Genomic DNA, 14,147 nt, shown 5'->3' with positions numbered 1-14,147 from the left:
CAGAGCAGCCACGGGGAAGTGAGGCCCGACCTCCTGGGGCCGCGGGTGTTGCCTCCCGGGTCTCAGAGCTCGGCCTCGGCCCCAAAGAGCAGGCGGCCCGGAGTGTGGGCTGGGGCCATGTCCCAGCTGCAGGCGTTGCTCAGTGAGCCTGGGCGTGTCAGGGCCGGCCTGGTGGGGAGCGACCGCTGTCAGGGGGACCCACCCGGCCCCAGCCTGCCCAAGGGCCGTGGGCGGCAGGCAGACGACAAGCTGTGAACAGTCTGTGTCTGGGGGGCGCAGGGGGTGAGTCGTTGGGACGCTTCCCCAGGAGGCGCTGCCATGTTTGGTGCGGTTCCAAGGGGCATGGGGATGCCTGGCCACATGCGGCCGCTTGCCGTGGCCGTGGCTGCCTCTGGCTGGACACGGGCTGCTTCTGTGCGTCACGCACCGTGTTTGCAGGCGGACAACGTGATGTGGGAGCAGAAGAGGTTAAGAACCTCAGTTCTGCGATTTAAAAACCTGCGTCTCAACGCACAGAAGGGCAGAAAGAAAAGCAGTGGTGAGACGGCCTGCTTTCGTGCGTCTCTGCCCAGGGCCCTAGGAGGGAAGAGGGTCCGCGCCCCTGGCCCAGCGTGGGCACCTCCACTCAGGCCTCTGCAGCTCAGGGGCAGGCAGGGGCCCCTCTGCATCCTGCCCACTGGGCTAGGGGCACCCAAGCTGAGGGGACAGAGCAGAGGGCCCCCAGGGGCTGGTGGGGGTGTGCAGGACCGGTGGGTCGGGGGTGGCAGACGGCGGGGTCCCCCTCAGGCCCGGGGCAGACTGGGAAGCCCCCCGACCCCAGGTGCCCCCAGCCCGGCGCCCAGGCAGCATCCACCACGTCCCACCCGTCCTCTCTCGAGTCTGGACCCCGTCTCCTCCCACCAAGACGTCACATCCAGGACCTCACCCCTTCCTTCCCCCCAAGAAGAATCGGGCATCCCTTCTGAGCCCAGAGCGGTTTGGTCCAAGCCGCTAAGTGATTTTTAGTTACAGCCATAGTTACATTTTTAGCACAAAGGTAAGAGGTGTTCCCAGGGGGCTTCCCCGGCGGTCCAGTGGTTAAGAGTCTGTGCTTCCACTGCAGGGGCCGAGGGTCGACCCCTGACCAAGCAACTAAGATCCTGCCTACTTCACACGCGGCCAGAAAGTAAAAAAAAAAAAAAACAGCGGCTGCGGCACCCACCTGGACCAAACCTGGCCCCTCCCGTGGTGGGGAACTGGGAGCCGTGGACTGCCCCAGACTGCGAATGGGAACATGGACAGCTTTAAGCGAATCAGTGCAGGCGGCCCTCCCAGGGTCTCCTCGTGGGTCGTCTCCTCCCCCGTGCGGGTCTGAGGGGCCCCGGGCGCCCTCCCCAGGTGCCGCCCCACCCCCGGTTTTCTGGAGCGCCCTGCCCGGGGGCCCAGGGTGCATGTCCCCACAGCTCAGCACCTCCCGCTGCGCCTCTGAGCCGCCATCCCCCCAAAACTGCGCCAGCCCCGCAGGCACGCCCAGCCCTGGCTCCGTGTCCCCACCCACCCATCCCCCCACCCCGCATCCCTGTGCGGGCCGCCTTCCTCCAGGCCATGCCTGGGGTCCCGCTGTGCTTTAAGGAAACGAGCCGGCTTGGTGGTCGCCTTTAGCATCCAGAATTCCCGAGGCCACGGCGGCCCAGTCACCTCTGCGCCACCCCAGATCCCACAACAAAAGCCGCTTTGTGCTTCCAGGTGTGTGTGTGTCGGGGAGCCTTTCCTCTGGGCTCGGGCGGCCCTCAGTCCCCATGCCTGCTGCCCACAGGCCGAGCCCCCAGGGTGTCTGGGGCCCACGGGCGTACTCGCTGGGTGATGTTTGACGGACCCCAGGCCCAGCCGTGCTTGCTGTGCCCTGCCCGGAATTGCCGCGCGTGAGACGCCAGGGTGTTGATCTGCGGGGAGGCGGCCCTCCCCGTGCTCTGTCCAGGTCACAGCTTGTGTGGAACAAGCGGAGCTCTGTTCGCGAGCCGGGGGGGTGGGAGCCAGACAAACACCGTCCCAGCCCCGCCCGTGAGGCCGAGATGCTATCTGTGCTCCCGTGTCTGCTTTTCCAATCTGCTGGGAGAGGCTTCCTGCTTAGCTTGGGGAGGTGGGTGGGGGCACCTGGCCCTGCCCACAGCCCCACGGGCAGCACGTCTGCCCGGCAGCCCATGGGAGGGTGAGCTGCCTCGTGTTGCTTCCCATCCAAGCAGCCAGGTGCCACCCCCGGCTTCCCCCAGCCTCACCTCTGTCTGTCTTTCCATCCCCACCACGTAAGACTGTGGGGCGCTCCCGATGTAACTCCACGCACGCGAAAAACACAGGCCAGGGCAGAAGTGAGGGCCAAGCAGTTCCTGCGGCCACATCTGGTTCCTCAGTGGGTGAGCCTGACCCTCCCGGCTGCGGTCAGGAAGGGAGGACGTCCCTGTGGAAGATGCTGGGATGCGGGATGCACTGGGGCGGTAAACCGCGGGACCGAGCGGTGTTCAGAGGACGGGGCGGCATGGCGCCGGGGCTAGCGGGGTCCGGGCCCCGGGGGCACCGTGTCTGGGTGTATGTTGGACGGGTGGGTGACCGGACACCAGAATCAGGCTGTAGTCAGAAGGGAGAGGCGCCAGAGAGTGGGGGGAAGCGCCTGCCCTGGGGCCATGGGGGTTCATCCTGGCTGGCTCAGCACGGCGCGGAGCCGATGCCGGGGGGATGTGCTTCACTCCGACTTCACGGGCCTGTCTCCGCTGCCCACGAGACAGTCAGGCCTCCCCGCACCCTTGCACTTGACCCCGCAGGCCGAGGTCGGATGTGCCGAGCCCACACCCCAGGTGCGTCCCCTCCAGCCGTGATCCCCACAGCGCAGGAGGCAGGTGTCTGGGCTGTGCATGCTCGTCGCTGTAGAGGGGTCTGGTCTGGCCGTTCTAGCTGCAGGCAAGGCAGGCGGGGGGGCCCAGGGTGCGGAGAGGTGGCCGCTGGCCGGGCAGCTCCAGCCACAACAGCAGTGAGCCCGCTCCCTTCCTGGAAAGGGCCCTGGGTCCTGGGGCACAGCCCCGTGGTGGCCGTCCGTGACTCGGCCATGGACCACGTGCGTGTCATCTCGGGCTCCCCGTGGACTCGGGGCCAGGGGGCTAAGCCCTCTTGGGTGGAGGGTGAGGAAGGGTCTGCCCTTCTCGGAGGGTCTGGAGCGCACAGACAGCGCTGAGGGCCTCTCAGGCATCTGTGGAGGGTGGGTGGGCAGCAGACCCCACCCGCCTTCACAGGAGACTGTAGTCCAGGCTCCAGACAAAACCAAAGCCATTGGAAATTCCTGGGGGAAGGATCACGAGGAGCTGGGGTCGGGCTGGACCCCGACAGACCAGGAGCCAGGACGAGGGGGGGCAGTGGGGGTGTCCCCCGAGAGCGCGGGCCTCGACCTGGGGTGTCAGCACAGGCTCCTGACTTCGTGCGCGAACCACAGCGCCCGTGTGAGCCGAGAGCTTGCCTGGGACCCCGTGCTGCTGCTGATGCCCCGCCTGCCTCAGGTCCCCTGAGCGGTGGTGGCCCAGGAGGGGGCCCAGCACACCCGGCCCAGGGTCTCACTGCTGAGTTCACGGCGGGAGCTCGAGGGGAAGCCTGGGGGTGGGGAGACATGACAGCCAGCGCGGAGGACCACCGCTCAGGCTGGCCCCTTAGGGCCTGCCGTCACGCCAGGAAGCCTGCTTCTCATCCTGCAGCCGTGGGTGAGGTTGGGGCTGGGAGCACACATTTGGCTCTGAGCTGAGCAGACGGGGCAGAGCTGGGACCTTCCCCTAAGAGGTGGGACTGGGCTTGAGGACCACAGAGCCCCAGAGGGACAGGAGAACCCCAGAGGGGGACCCACGGGAAGGCAGGGACAGGGACGTGGAGGGGTCCGCCGGGCGGGCGAGGCTGAGGAGCCCCCGGGAGGCTCTGCGGGGACACCTGCCGCCCAGGTCGCCATGACGAGGCTCCAGGGCCAGGAGGCTAGGCCTCAGCAAACAGGAGGCTGTGAGTCAGCGACGGCCCCGCCCTCCGTCACCAGCGGGTGCAGCTGCAGAGGGAGGCGGTCTGAGGCCGCCTGGGGCCCTGCACCTTCCGGGGCCTGGATCCGGCTATAAAGTCACACCTCCGGGTGTTCCCATGGGGTTCCGGGAGGGCCGTCTCGCCCACGGGAGACTGTTCTTGGTTCGCTCGTCTTGCGTCCCTGGACAGGGAAGGATTAACGCTGAGTGTCTGTGACTGTGTGGGACCTGCAGGGTGGCCCAGACACGGTGCTCGGAGTGTGACCCGTCTACACTGTGCACTCAGAGCGTGGCCCGTCTACACCGTGCGCTCAGAGTGTGACCCGTCTACACCGTGCGCTCAGAGCGTGGCCCGTCTACACCGTGTGCTGAACGTGGCCCGTCTACACCGTTAGCTCAGACTGTGGCCTGTCTACACTGTGTGCTGAACATGGCCCATCTACACCGTGCACTCAGAGCGTGGCCCGTCTACACCGTGCACTCAGAGCGTGGCCCGTCTACACCATGTGCTGAACGTGGCCCGTCTACACTGTTCGCTCAGAGCGTGGCCCGTCTACACTGTGTGCTGAACGTGGCCCGTCTACACCGTGCGCTCAGAGTGTGGCCCGTCTACACCATGTGCTGAACGTGGCCCGTCTACACTGTTCGCTCAGAGCGTGGCCCGTCTACACTGTGTGCTGAAGGTGGCCCGTCTACACCGTGCGCTCAGAGCATGGCCCGTCTACACCGTGTGCTGAACGTGGCCCATCTACACCGTGCGCTCAGAGCGTGGCCCGTCTACACCGTGTGCTGAACGTGGCCCATCTACACTGTGCGCTCAGAGCGTGGCCCGTCTACACCGTGTGCTGAACGTGGCCCGTCTACACCGTGCGCTCAGAGCGTGGCCCGTCTACACTGTGTGCTGAACGTGGCCCGTCTACACTGTGTGCTGAATGTGGCCCGTCTACACCGTGTGCTGAACGTGGCCCGTCTACACCGTGCACTCAGAGCGTGGCCCATCTACACCATGTGCTGAACGTGGCCCGTCTACACCGTGCGCTCAGAGCGTGGCCCGTCTACACTGTGTGCTAAGCGTGGCCCGTCTACACTGTGTGCTGAACGTGGCCCGTCTACACTGTGCGCTCAGAGCGTGGCCCGTCTACACTGTGTGCTGAGCGTGGCCCGTCTACACTGTGTGCTGAACGTGGCCCGTCTACACCGTGCGCTCAGAGCGTGGCCCGTCTACACTGTGTGCTGAACGTGGCCCGTCTACACCGTGCTCTCAGAGCGTGGCCCGTCTACACTGTGTGCTGAGTGTGGCCCGTCTACACTGTGTGCTGAACGTGGCCCGTCTACACCATGTGCTGAACGTGGCCCGTCTACACCGTGCACTCAGAGCGTGGCCCGTCTACACCGTGCGCTCAGAGCGTGGCCCGTCTACACCGTGTGCTGAACGTGGCCCGTCTACACCGTGCACTCAGAGCGTGGCCCGTCTACACCATGTGCTGAACGTGGCCCGTCTACACCGTGCGCTCAGAGCGTGGCCCGTCTACACTGTGTGCTAAGCGTGGCCCGTCTACACTGTGTGCTGAACGTGGCCCGTCTACACTGTGCGCTCAGAGCGTGGCCCGTCTACACTGTGTGCTGAGCGTGGCCCGTCTACACTGTGTGCTGAACGTGGCCCGTCTACACCGTGCGCTCAGAGCGTGGCCCGTCTACACTGTGTGCTGAGTGTGGCCCGTCTACACTGTGTGCTGAACGTGGCCCGTCTACACCGTGCGCTCAGAGCGTGGCCCGTCTACACTGTGTGCTGAGTGTGGCCCGTCTACACTGTGTGCTGAACGTGGCCCGTCTACACCATGTGCTGAACGTGGCCCGTCTACACCGTGCGCTCAGAGCGTGGCCCGTCTACACCGTGCGCTCAGAGCGTGGCCCGTCTACACCGTGTGCTGAACGTGGCCCGTCTACACCGTGCGCTCAGAACGTGGCCCGTCTACACTGTGTGCTGAACGTGGCCCGTCTACACCGTGCGCTCAGAGCGTGGCCCGTCTACACCGTGCGCTCAGAGCGTGGCCCGTCTACACTGTGTGCTGAACGTGGCCCGTCTACACCATGTGCTGAACGTGGCCCGTCTACACCGTGCGCTCAGAGCGTGGCCCGTCTACACCGTGCGCTCAGAGCGTGGCCCGTCTACACCATGTGCTGAACGTGGCCCGTCTACACCGTGTGCTGAGCGTGGCCCGTCTACACCGTGCGCTCAGAGCGTGGCCCGTCTACACCGTGCGCTCAGAGCGTGGCCCGTCTACACCGTGTGCTGAACGTGGCCCGTCTACACCGTGCGCTCAGAACGTGGCCCGTCTACACTGTGTGCTGAACGTGGCCTGTCTACACCGTGCGCTCAGAGCGTGGCCCGTCTACACCGTGCGCTCAGAGCGTGGCCCGTCTACACTGTGTGCTGAACGTGGCCCGTCTACACCATGTGCTGAACGTGGCCCGTCTACACCGTGCGCTCAGAGCGTGGCCCGTCTACACCGTGTGCTGAACGTGGCCCGTCTACACCGTGCGCTGAACCTGCATCATGACGCAGATGCTGATTCCTCAAACAACACGCCCTGTTCACAGTCAGGCCCCTGCCCAGCATGCCTTCAGCTAAGGGAGCTCCTGCAGGGCAATCAGGGTGCTGGGCGCCCTTCCCCTCGGGAACAGAGGTTCTGCCCCGCCCCCGCCCCGCCCCCGCCCAAGCCCCGCCCCCGGCCCCGCCCCCGGCCCCGCCCCCAGCCACTAGGCCTGCAGTCAGCCTCCAGCTCCTCTCCCATCTGGCCTTGTCCCCAACTCTCTGCAGCCTCTCCTGCCGCTGCTTCTTGCCCTTCTTGTGCTGGCGGCCTGCAGGGCAGAGCCGTAAAAAACTGCCCTCTTTGTCGATCCCAAAGATGTGAGTAACTGAAAAATCACCAGCCCCCTCCCACCTGGGGAACCTTCGCACCTTAAACAAACTCTCCCCGGGCTGGGTCCTGGGTGAGCTCGAGGGCCTGAAGCCACGCGTCAGGGTGTCTGGCTGCCACTCCGGGCTCCCACTCAGCTGCGCCCGTGTGGCGTGTCACTCCCGGCCCAGGGCCGTCCTCAAGGATCTGCAGGGCACTAGCTACTGAACCGTCCCCAGTGACCTCAGGAAGTGTGTGTGCCCTTGGCCCCCAGCTGGCCTGCACGCCCTCCCACACCGAGCTCGGCCCCCTCTTGAGAGCACAGCATCAGGCGAACGTGAAAAGCAGGGACAGGACCCATGGCCTTAGAACCATCTGCATTGTGAGCAGCAAAGCCTGACAGGCTTCCAGGGTGGGCGGCAGCCCCACTCGGTGGTGGGGGCTGTGGTCACAGGGCACAGGGGGCACGGGGGGCACCCAGGAGCTGATGCAGAGGTAGGCCGAGGAGAGCCACGCCAACGGGCTTTGGGGGTGCAGGGGGGCGAGGGTACGGAGGTGGCCGCTCCTCCATCCTCTCCCGCCGAGGATCTTGTCCCGTCGTGTGCCTTCTGTGCGTTCACGGTGGGCACTCACGCTGGGGGGCAGCTGAGCATGGGGAGCGGAGCTCGGCCCTGGGGGGCGTCCTGGGGTGGGGGCAGACGGCCCGAGGCTCACATCACGGGGACCAGAGCTCCACGGCTGTGGGGGGCGGGCTGAGGTGTGGGACCTGCGGGCATGCCTGTGGCCCTTGACTCCGTGGGTCGTTGGGCCGGAGACACCAGAAGGGATCGTCCTCACGGCTCCCCGACCACAGCCGCTGCTGGGGAAGCCTCCCAGCCCTCCTCCAGGGATCCCGGAGCCTGGCTGCTCCCACTGGACCCCACGCCTCGCCAGCCACTGCTGCACGTTTGATGAAGGGAGGAACCGATCACGTCTTTAGAGGGGAAACCTCCAAATCACCAACTCCTCTTTAAACTCCATGCTGGAGTTCCAAAGGGCTCTGGTTTTAGAGGAGGGAATGTGCTTGTTCAGTGCAGGCTGCACCGTGGTGCCTTCAGGATGGAGCTCAGGGCAGGCGTTGGGAATCCGTCCACCAGTCTCCCCAGGCGATGGGCCTCGGACCTCAGACAGCAGGCAGGGCGTGCCTCTCTCATTCGAGCATAGGCTGGAGGGAAACGAGAAAAGCAGATACTGTGTCGTGGGCTGGAGAAGGGCACCCACAGTGGAGTCTGGGGGCCCAGAGCTTGGGCCCAGCGGCTGGGCGAGCAGCGTGGCGACCCGCATGAGACGGTGACCAGAGGTCAGGCCTTCCCCTTGACTTAGTCAGTCAGGAGGGCACGGGTCAGGCCCCAGGTGCTGTGGAGTCGGTAAGAAAGGGCCACAGGAGCAGGCAAGAGGGATGGAGCCCCAACAGCATGACCTTGCCAAAGCACATTGGGGCCTCTGAATGGCCACTGTCCAGCTCGCGGTCACCCAGGCGGCCTCCACTGCACGGGATGCCCGAGGTGTCCCTCGGGCTGGAGCGGACTGCGCTCGGGTCATCATGGTCTCCACGTCTCCGAGGAGTTGGATCGTGATTCTGGAGGCTGTGCTGAGACTAGAACTGCCTGTGGTGTGAGCCAGGCATGGGGGGGCACAGAGTCTCCCTGCTCTGAGGGAAGGTCCCCGGCCCCGGTGCCCTGGGTGCCCGTGTGAGAGCCCGAGGGAGGAGGCCTGTCTAGTGTCGGCAGGAGGCCGTGAGAAGGAGGCCAAGCCATGAGGAGGGGGACACGGGGCCCGTCCAGCGAAGACCAGGTCAGACCCTGAGCCACATGATGGGAGGCAGGGGCTGGACGGGATGCCTGGCGCGCAGTGACCGCTGCCCTGCGTGGCGTGAGAGCCTGGACTCCAGGGCCTCCGATAGGGGTCAAGGCCCTGGGGCTCAGATGGGGCGGGTGCGGTCGGCCGCATGCCTGGGATGGGGAGGACGGGCCCGATGCCCAAGGATGCGCAGCCACGGCTGGTCCCGGCCTGGCCCAATCACTGTCCTCTCCAGGCCCTGCAGGCTGAGCTCAGCCTCCGGGGCTCCTCCTGCTGGAGACCTGGTCTTTGGAGGGAGCCCCAGGCCTCCTGGGAGCACCACACCACTTGCAGAACCCTACCTGCTCTTTAACAAGCTCCCCTTCCCGGGGAGGCGGGGGTGGGGGTGGGGGTGCCTCATTCTGAGGTCTTCTTGAGGACCTGAGGGGTCGCCCTGGGAGGCCTTGGTGGTCCCAGCACCCAGGCCTGCCCACCTGCAGGCTTAGGAGCCGCTGAGCCCGGGGCCCCACAGGGAGGGCTGGGACGGGCGGCGGGGAGGGAGCCGGCCCCAGGGAGCCGGAGCACCACCCCGCCTGAGCGCAGTTTACCGGCTGCGGGCAGAACAGGCAGGCAGACCGTGGGCTCTGGGAGGGCCGACCTGCGGCCCCGGGGCAGAGCGGGGTCCTCGTCCTGCGGGTGGGCGCCGGCATGGAGCCCAGCCGCCTCCCTTTGTGCGGGCGTGCCAGGCGGCGGGGCGCTGCCTCCTGACGCGGCTGGCAGGCGACAGCATGACCCTGCGTCTCCTCTCCCTGCTGTCGCGGGACCTGTCCTCACTCTGGCTGCTCCTGAAGACCCGCACAGGTGGGCTGGCCGCGGGCGTGCGCGAGGGCGGGGCCCCGGGGCCTGGACGCGGGACCTGCTCGGGAGCCCAGCCCAGCGGCGAGCTCACGGGGGGCCTTGTGGGTGGGCGGGCCGGCCGGCCCCCTCCCGGCCTGTCCGTCCTCTCCCCCATCCTGAGCAGCGCCTGCCGGCCCCGGGGCGCACTCGCCGCTCAGCCTGGACGCTTCTTTGTTCCGTTCCCAGGGACGCTGGGGGTGGGGGTCTCCCTGCCAGCAGGGCCCGGACCAGCAGGGCCGGGCAGGGGGGCATCGCAGGGGACGGTCTGCGGCTGGCGCCCCCGTACCTGCCCGGCTCCGGGAGAGTCGCGCCCGTGGTGACCGAGAACAAAGAGACGGGCCCCGGCGGAGGCGCCTGGGTTTCCCGGTCGCGTTTCCAGGGATGGAAGGTGCTCCTTCTGGCGGCTTTGTTGTGAGTTCATCTTCCAGTGGGTATTTCTGCTGCGGACTGAGGGTAATTCGTTAATTAGGTCTTTTGTAAATTGTAAGGAATCAGCCACACCCTCGCCTTCCGTGTCTGAAGTCTCCAGTTTCATGAAGAGGAGACTGCATGTATGAATTTACTGGTGGATGAGGTTCAGAGGGTGAATGCTGGGGGGGCTGGGGCAGAACCCTCAGTCATCACGTTTACACCCGCATCTCAGGGCTCGTTGGCATGACAGCGTGCAGGGTGACCAGGCTGCGCTCCCGGAAGGCAGGCTTCTCGGGCTCAAGGCTTCGAGGTCTCCCCCTCCCCAGGGCAGCGAGCTCCCTGCCAGCTGCTGGGTCCTCCCTCGCGCCCACATTTCACTCCGGGGGACCCAAGGACTGGAGGGCTTCGCCCCCAGTCTCTGGAAACAATCTGTTTTCCTACCAGAGAAGGTGTCCGTCCCTTTTCCCAGAGTCGCCGGCACCTGTGCTGTGAGCCCCCTCCCTCAGTGAGGCCCTGGACCCGCTGGCCTGGCGGCCCTTCCCTCCCGTGAACCTGGTGCTGACTTCCACTCGCGCCTGCTGTCTGCAGACAGGTCACCCCACGTCCCCTCCTCTGTCTGCCTCGCTCCTCTGTGCGTCCTCTCTCTTTCCCGTCTCTGGTGTGTGCTGGCGCAGGGGCTCAGGCCGGTGGGCATGTGTTTAAGTAGTGGCCTCCACTTATCAGTCAGACGCCACAGGTCCGGGTGTCTGGAGAAGGACGGAACGATTGGGCGAGGAACGAGCCTCAGGCCCGGGTGGAGGTGGGCATTCGGCTGCAGGAGGGGCAGTGAGGGCCCTGGAGAGGGGCCTGGCCCAGCCCGGCTCATGCGGCCTGACGGGCTCTGCCCACTGTGACTCTGTGGACACAGGTCCCTGCAAGTGGCACCCTGCCTGGAGGGCTGGCTGGCCTCAGGAGCTGCACCCGAGGACCGGGTGGGAGCGGGGTCCCCAGGAGGAGTCACGTTCGTTGCTGATGGAAGGTCCGCAGAGAACCAGACTCCACGTGGACCCCACACCCGAGGCCCCCAGGCCGCCCTGGGCCTCCATCCCCTCCGTGCCTGGCCTGCCCGCCGCCCTGCTCCTTGCTGGGTGGGCACACGCCTGGTGGGTGTGTATGAACCACCCCGTCCGTCCCACCCAGGCTGGGCACTCAGACTGCTGTGTGTTTAAACTGCCCCCAACATGGCCAGCAGGCCTCCTGCTGGGTCCCGCCCCATCCCCAAGTCTGGACCTGCTTCATCAGGTCCCCTCCCCAGGGAGGCCTCGTCGGGGAGGCCCTCCATCCGAGCTCTGCAGTCAGGGCCTGCCCGCCACTCATGTGTCCCCTCTGAGCCACGGCCGGGTGGGCAGGACCAGCCCCCACACGCCTCCCCGGAGCCCCGGTGCCGCACGGTCGGAGCTCCCAAAGCCTCTCCGTGGCCTCCGTCGGTCCTGCTATCTGTCCATGAGAATAAGTTCAGTGCTGGATGTGCTGTTTCATCCAAAGATGCGTGTTTCCCTGAAGTGTGGCCAGCAGGCCCCCGACCCTTCAAGGCTCCCCTACACCCCTTCCTCACATGGGCGGCAGCGTGGACACTCAGCTTCCCCGAAGCCTCGCCAGCTCCTCAGCCACACACAGTGTCTTCAGGGCCCACAGCCTGCCTCCTAGTCACTCGGGGCACTGACTTTTGAATCCTCGTTGGTCCCTGCCCTTCGGTTTTCAAACCTGCGTGTGCGTGCCCTTCCCCTGAGGATGAGTTTGGTCGAGCATCTTCTCCTACGGGGCCTTTTATTTTAAAATACGTGAGGATTCATTTTCTGAGATCAGGAAATCCAGAGAATGTTGTGACCTGAGTTAATGATGCATCATACATAGTGGGAACTGTTTGTGCCTAATCCAATGACAACTCCTTAAAAATACCCCGGGTGGGCTGTGAGAGCAGACTCAGCCCTGGTGGCTGTAGGTCTCCAGCATCCCGGAGGGTTAACCCCAGAGCCATAGGCCAGACCACAGGTCGCCACCGAGACGTCTCTCCTGCTGGACCAGACACTTGGGGAGCTGACCTGGCCCACCCTGGCCGAGGGCCAGGCCGGAGCTGTTCGAAGCCCCAGGCACGCTCCTCTCTGCTTTGTGGCCATCCCTCTGCCCACGCTCTGCTCCAGCTTGGAGATTCCTGGGGGGGTCGGGTCCTGTTGAGCTGGGACTCCCACCCAAGTGAGCGGGTGGAAGCCCCCATGGACTCTCCACCTTGGACTCTGAAAGGGCGTCACGGGTGTATTTTGATAGAAAACAAACGGAAGCCTTGGGTGTGGACGTTCAGCCAGATGTAAACAAGGAAGGGAATTAGCTCGTGATGGACTTAGTGGACTTCGCAGCCCAGAGCTCTCACCAGCTGCGGACCCCTCTCAGGAGCCCTGCTTGGCCTCCTGTCTCCTTGCGGTGAGGTCCAAGGCAGGAACCTGAACACCAGGCTTCTGCTGGATCGGTGGGCTCCTTTACCTGGGGTGGGTTTCCAGGGTTACCAGTGTCCACCCTGCATCCTGCCAGCCCCGCCCCTGTGTGTGTTCCCTGCCCGAGGTGGGGCTGGCAGCTACTCAGAGGCCCTTCCCACGGACAGGATGGGCCAGAGGCCACCCGTGATGCGTTACAAAATCCTTGTCCTAAAGAGAGAGAGTCCGGGAGTCAGTTTGCCAGAGGAAGGAAGTTTGCTGCCGGAGTCTGATTGTGTTAAGATGAAGCGGTGTAAAGATGAAAGGGTGGAACCCCCCCCCAACACCGCCATCAACGCTCTGATGCTGCCTGGGCCAAGTGGGGCTCAGGGGACGGCTCTGTGGGCAGAGATTCCAGCGGGGGGCAGGGAGGGGTCCTTCCCCTTTGTCTTCAAGTACAGCTGAGCTGGGTCTCCAGATGGCTGAAATGTGAGCTCAGCGAGGGGCCGTTCCCACTGGCCCCTGACTGGGCGACGGGCTCTGTGCCCCGGGGCCCTGAGCACCCCCTCTCCCCGCCAGGCGCGCAGCCCCTCCCGACCTCCCCGCCTGCACCCCTCCCGCCTCAGGCAGCCCTGTGACACGGTCACAGCCCGGAGTCTCCGTGCACGTCTGAGCCACAGGAAGGCTGGGCTCAGTGGTTAACTGTGTAGCACTCTGCACACACAGAGCGGGTCTGTGGTGGAGCCGGGCGTCCCCGACCCTGACCCTGACCCTAACCCTGACCCGGTGGGCGGGGCGACCCCGCTTCCTGTCCCAGAACGCAGGAGGGGCAGGCGGGCACCTCACTTCCTTCTCAACCAGCTGCGGCCCCTCGAGTGCAGGATAAAGGAGTGAGTGTCTCACCCCCCAGTTCCTGCCGTCCACGGGGGCCACGTGACACACACCGCGGGCCTCGATGTGGCTGGAAACTGCTTGGGGGTTCTCAGCTCTCTGAGGGGCAGCCAGTGGCCATCGAACATGGAGGAGTTGTGTCTGTTTGTCTGAATGGACTGTACAGGCCACCCTGCTTTGAAACCTGCCCTGCTGCCCAAGGGAACGTCTCTGTGACACACTTGTCCTGGGTGGTGGCAGCTGGCCTCGAGGAGCCCAGGGACCACGCTCAACAGACAGTGTGGGCAGCATGGAACCTGGCCTCCCAGCCTCCTTGCAGCTGCGTGTCTGTCACACCTGACGTGTGTTCCCAAACAAATGCAGTGTAATGGCCGTGATCCACCGCGTCTGGAATTAGAAACATTTCACGTTCTCTTGGCGCGATCGTTTCCAGCTGTTTTTCTCCCACAAAAGAAGCAGTGCTGAGAGGTTTCCGTGCGCAGGGAGGCTGCATCACCCTGAGCTGCATGGGCCGACTGCCGGAGCACCGGCCCTGAGTGTGATGGGCGTGGACCCCCGCTCAGTCCCAGACCTGGAGTGCTGCCCACTCTGTGGGCCCAGCAGGCCAGGGGCACGACCTCACCCCTTCCTCATCGGCACCAGGCAGTCACAGGGCAGCTGGTGTGGGGGGCAGGTCCACAGAAAACAGCCGGGTTCTGGGGCTCGCTGTGCGTCTAACACACCACCTGCTGCCGCGTGTCTGTCTGCAGGATGGAGGCTCGGCC

General features: G+C 65.4%; 1 protein-coding gene across 9 annotated transcripts in view; it reads left to right on the top strand.

The window, feature by feature from the left end:
- The window catches only part of MCF2L (MCF.2 cell line derived transforming sequence like), a 69,155-nt gene that overhangs the window by 12,948 nt on the left and 42,060 nt on the right, over nucleotides 1-14,147 (top strand). The window contains exon 1 of one of the 9 annotated variants that reach the window (XM_088842581.1): nucleotides 9,405-9,598. The exons of the other annotated variants lie outside the window; for them this stretch is intronic. Within the exon in view, the coding sequence (XP_088698707.1) occupies nucleotides 9,526-9,598 (73 nt within the window). The 5' untranslated portion in view covers nucleotides 9,405-9,525. Of the gene's footprint in view, nucleotides 1-9,404; nucleotides 9,599-14,147 lie in introns of those variants that run through there. 9 annotated transcript variants of the gene reach the window in all.

The sequence above is a fragment of the Moschus berezovskii genome, chromosome 13 (assembly GCF_049115385.1).
Source record: "Moschus berezovskii isolate FMDL1 chromosome 13, NW_MosBer_1.0, whole genome shotgun sequence".
Taxonomy (NCBI): Eukaryota; Metazoa; Chordata; class Mammalia; order Artiodactyla; family Moschidae; genus Moschus; species Moschus berezovskii.
This window is presented reverse-complemented; position numbering and strand designations above follow the sequence as displayed.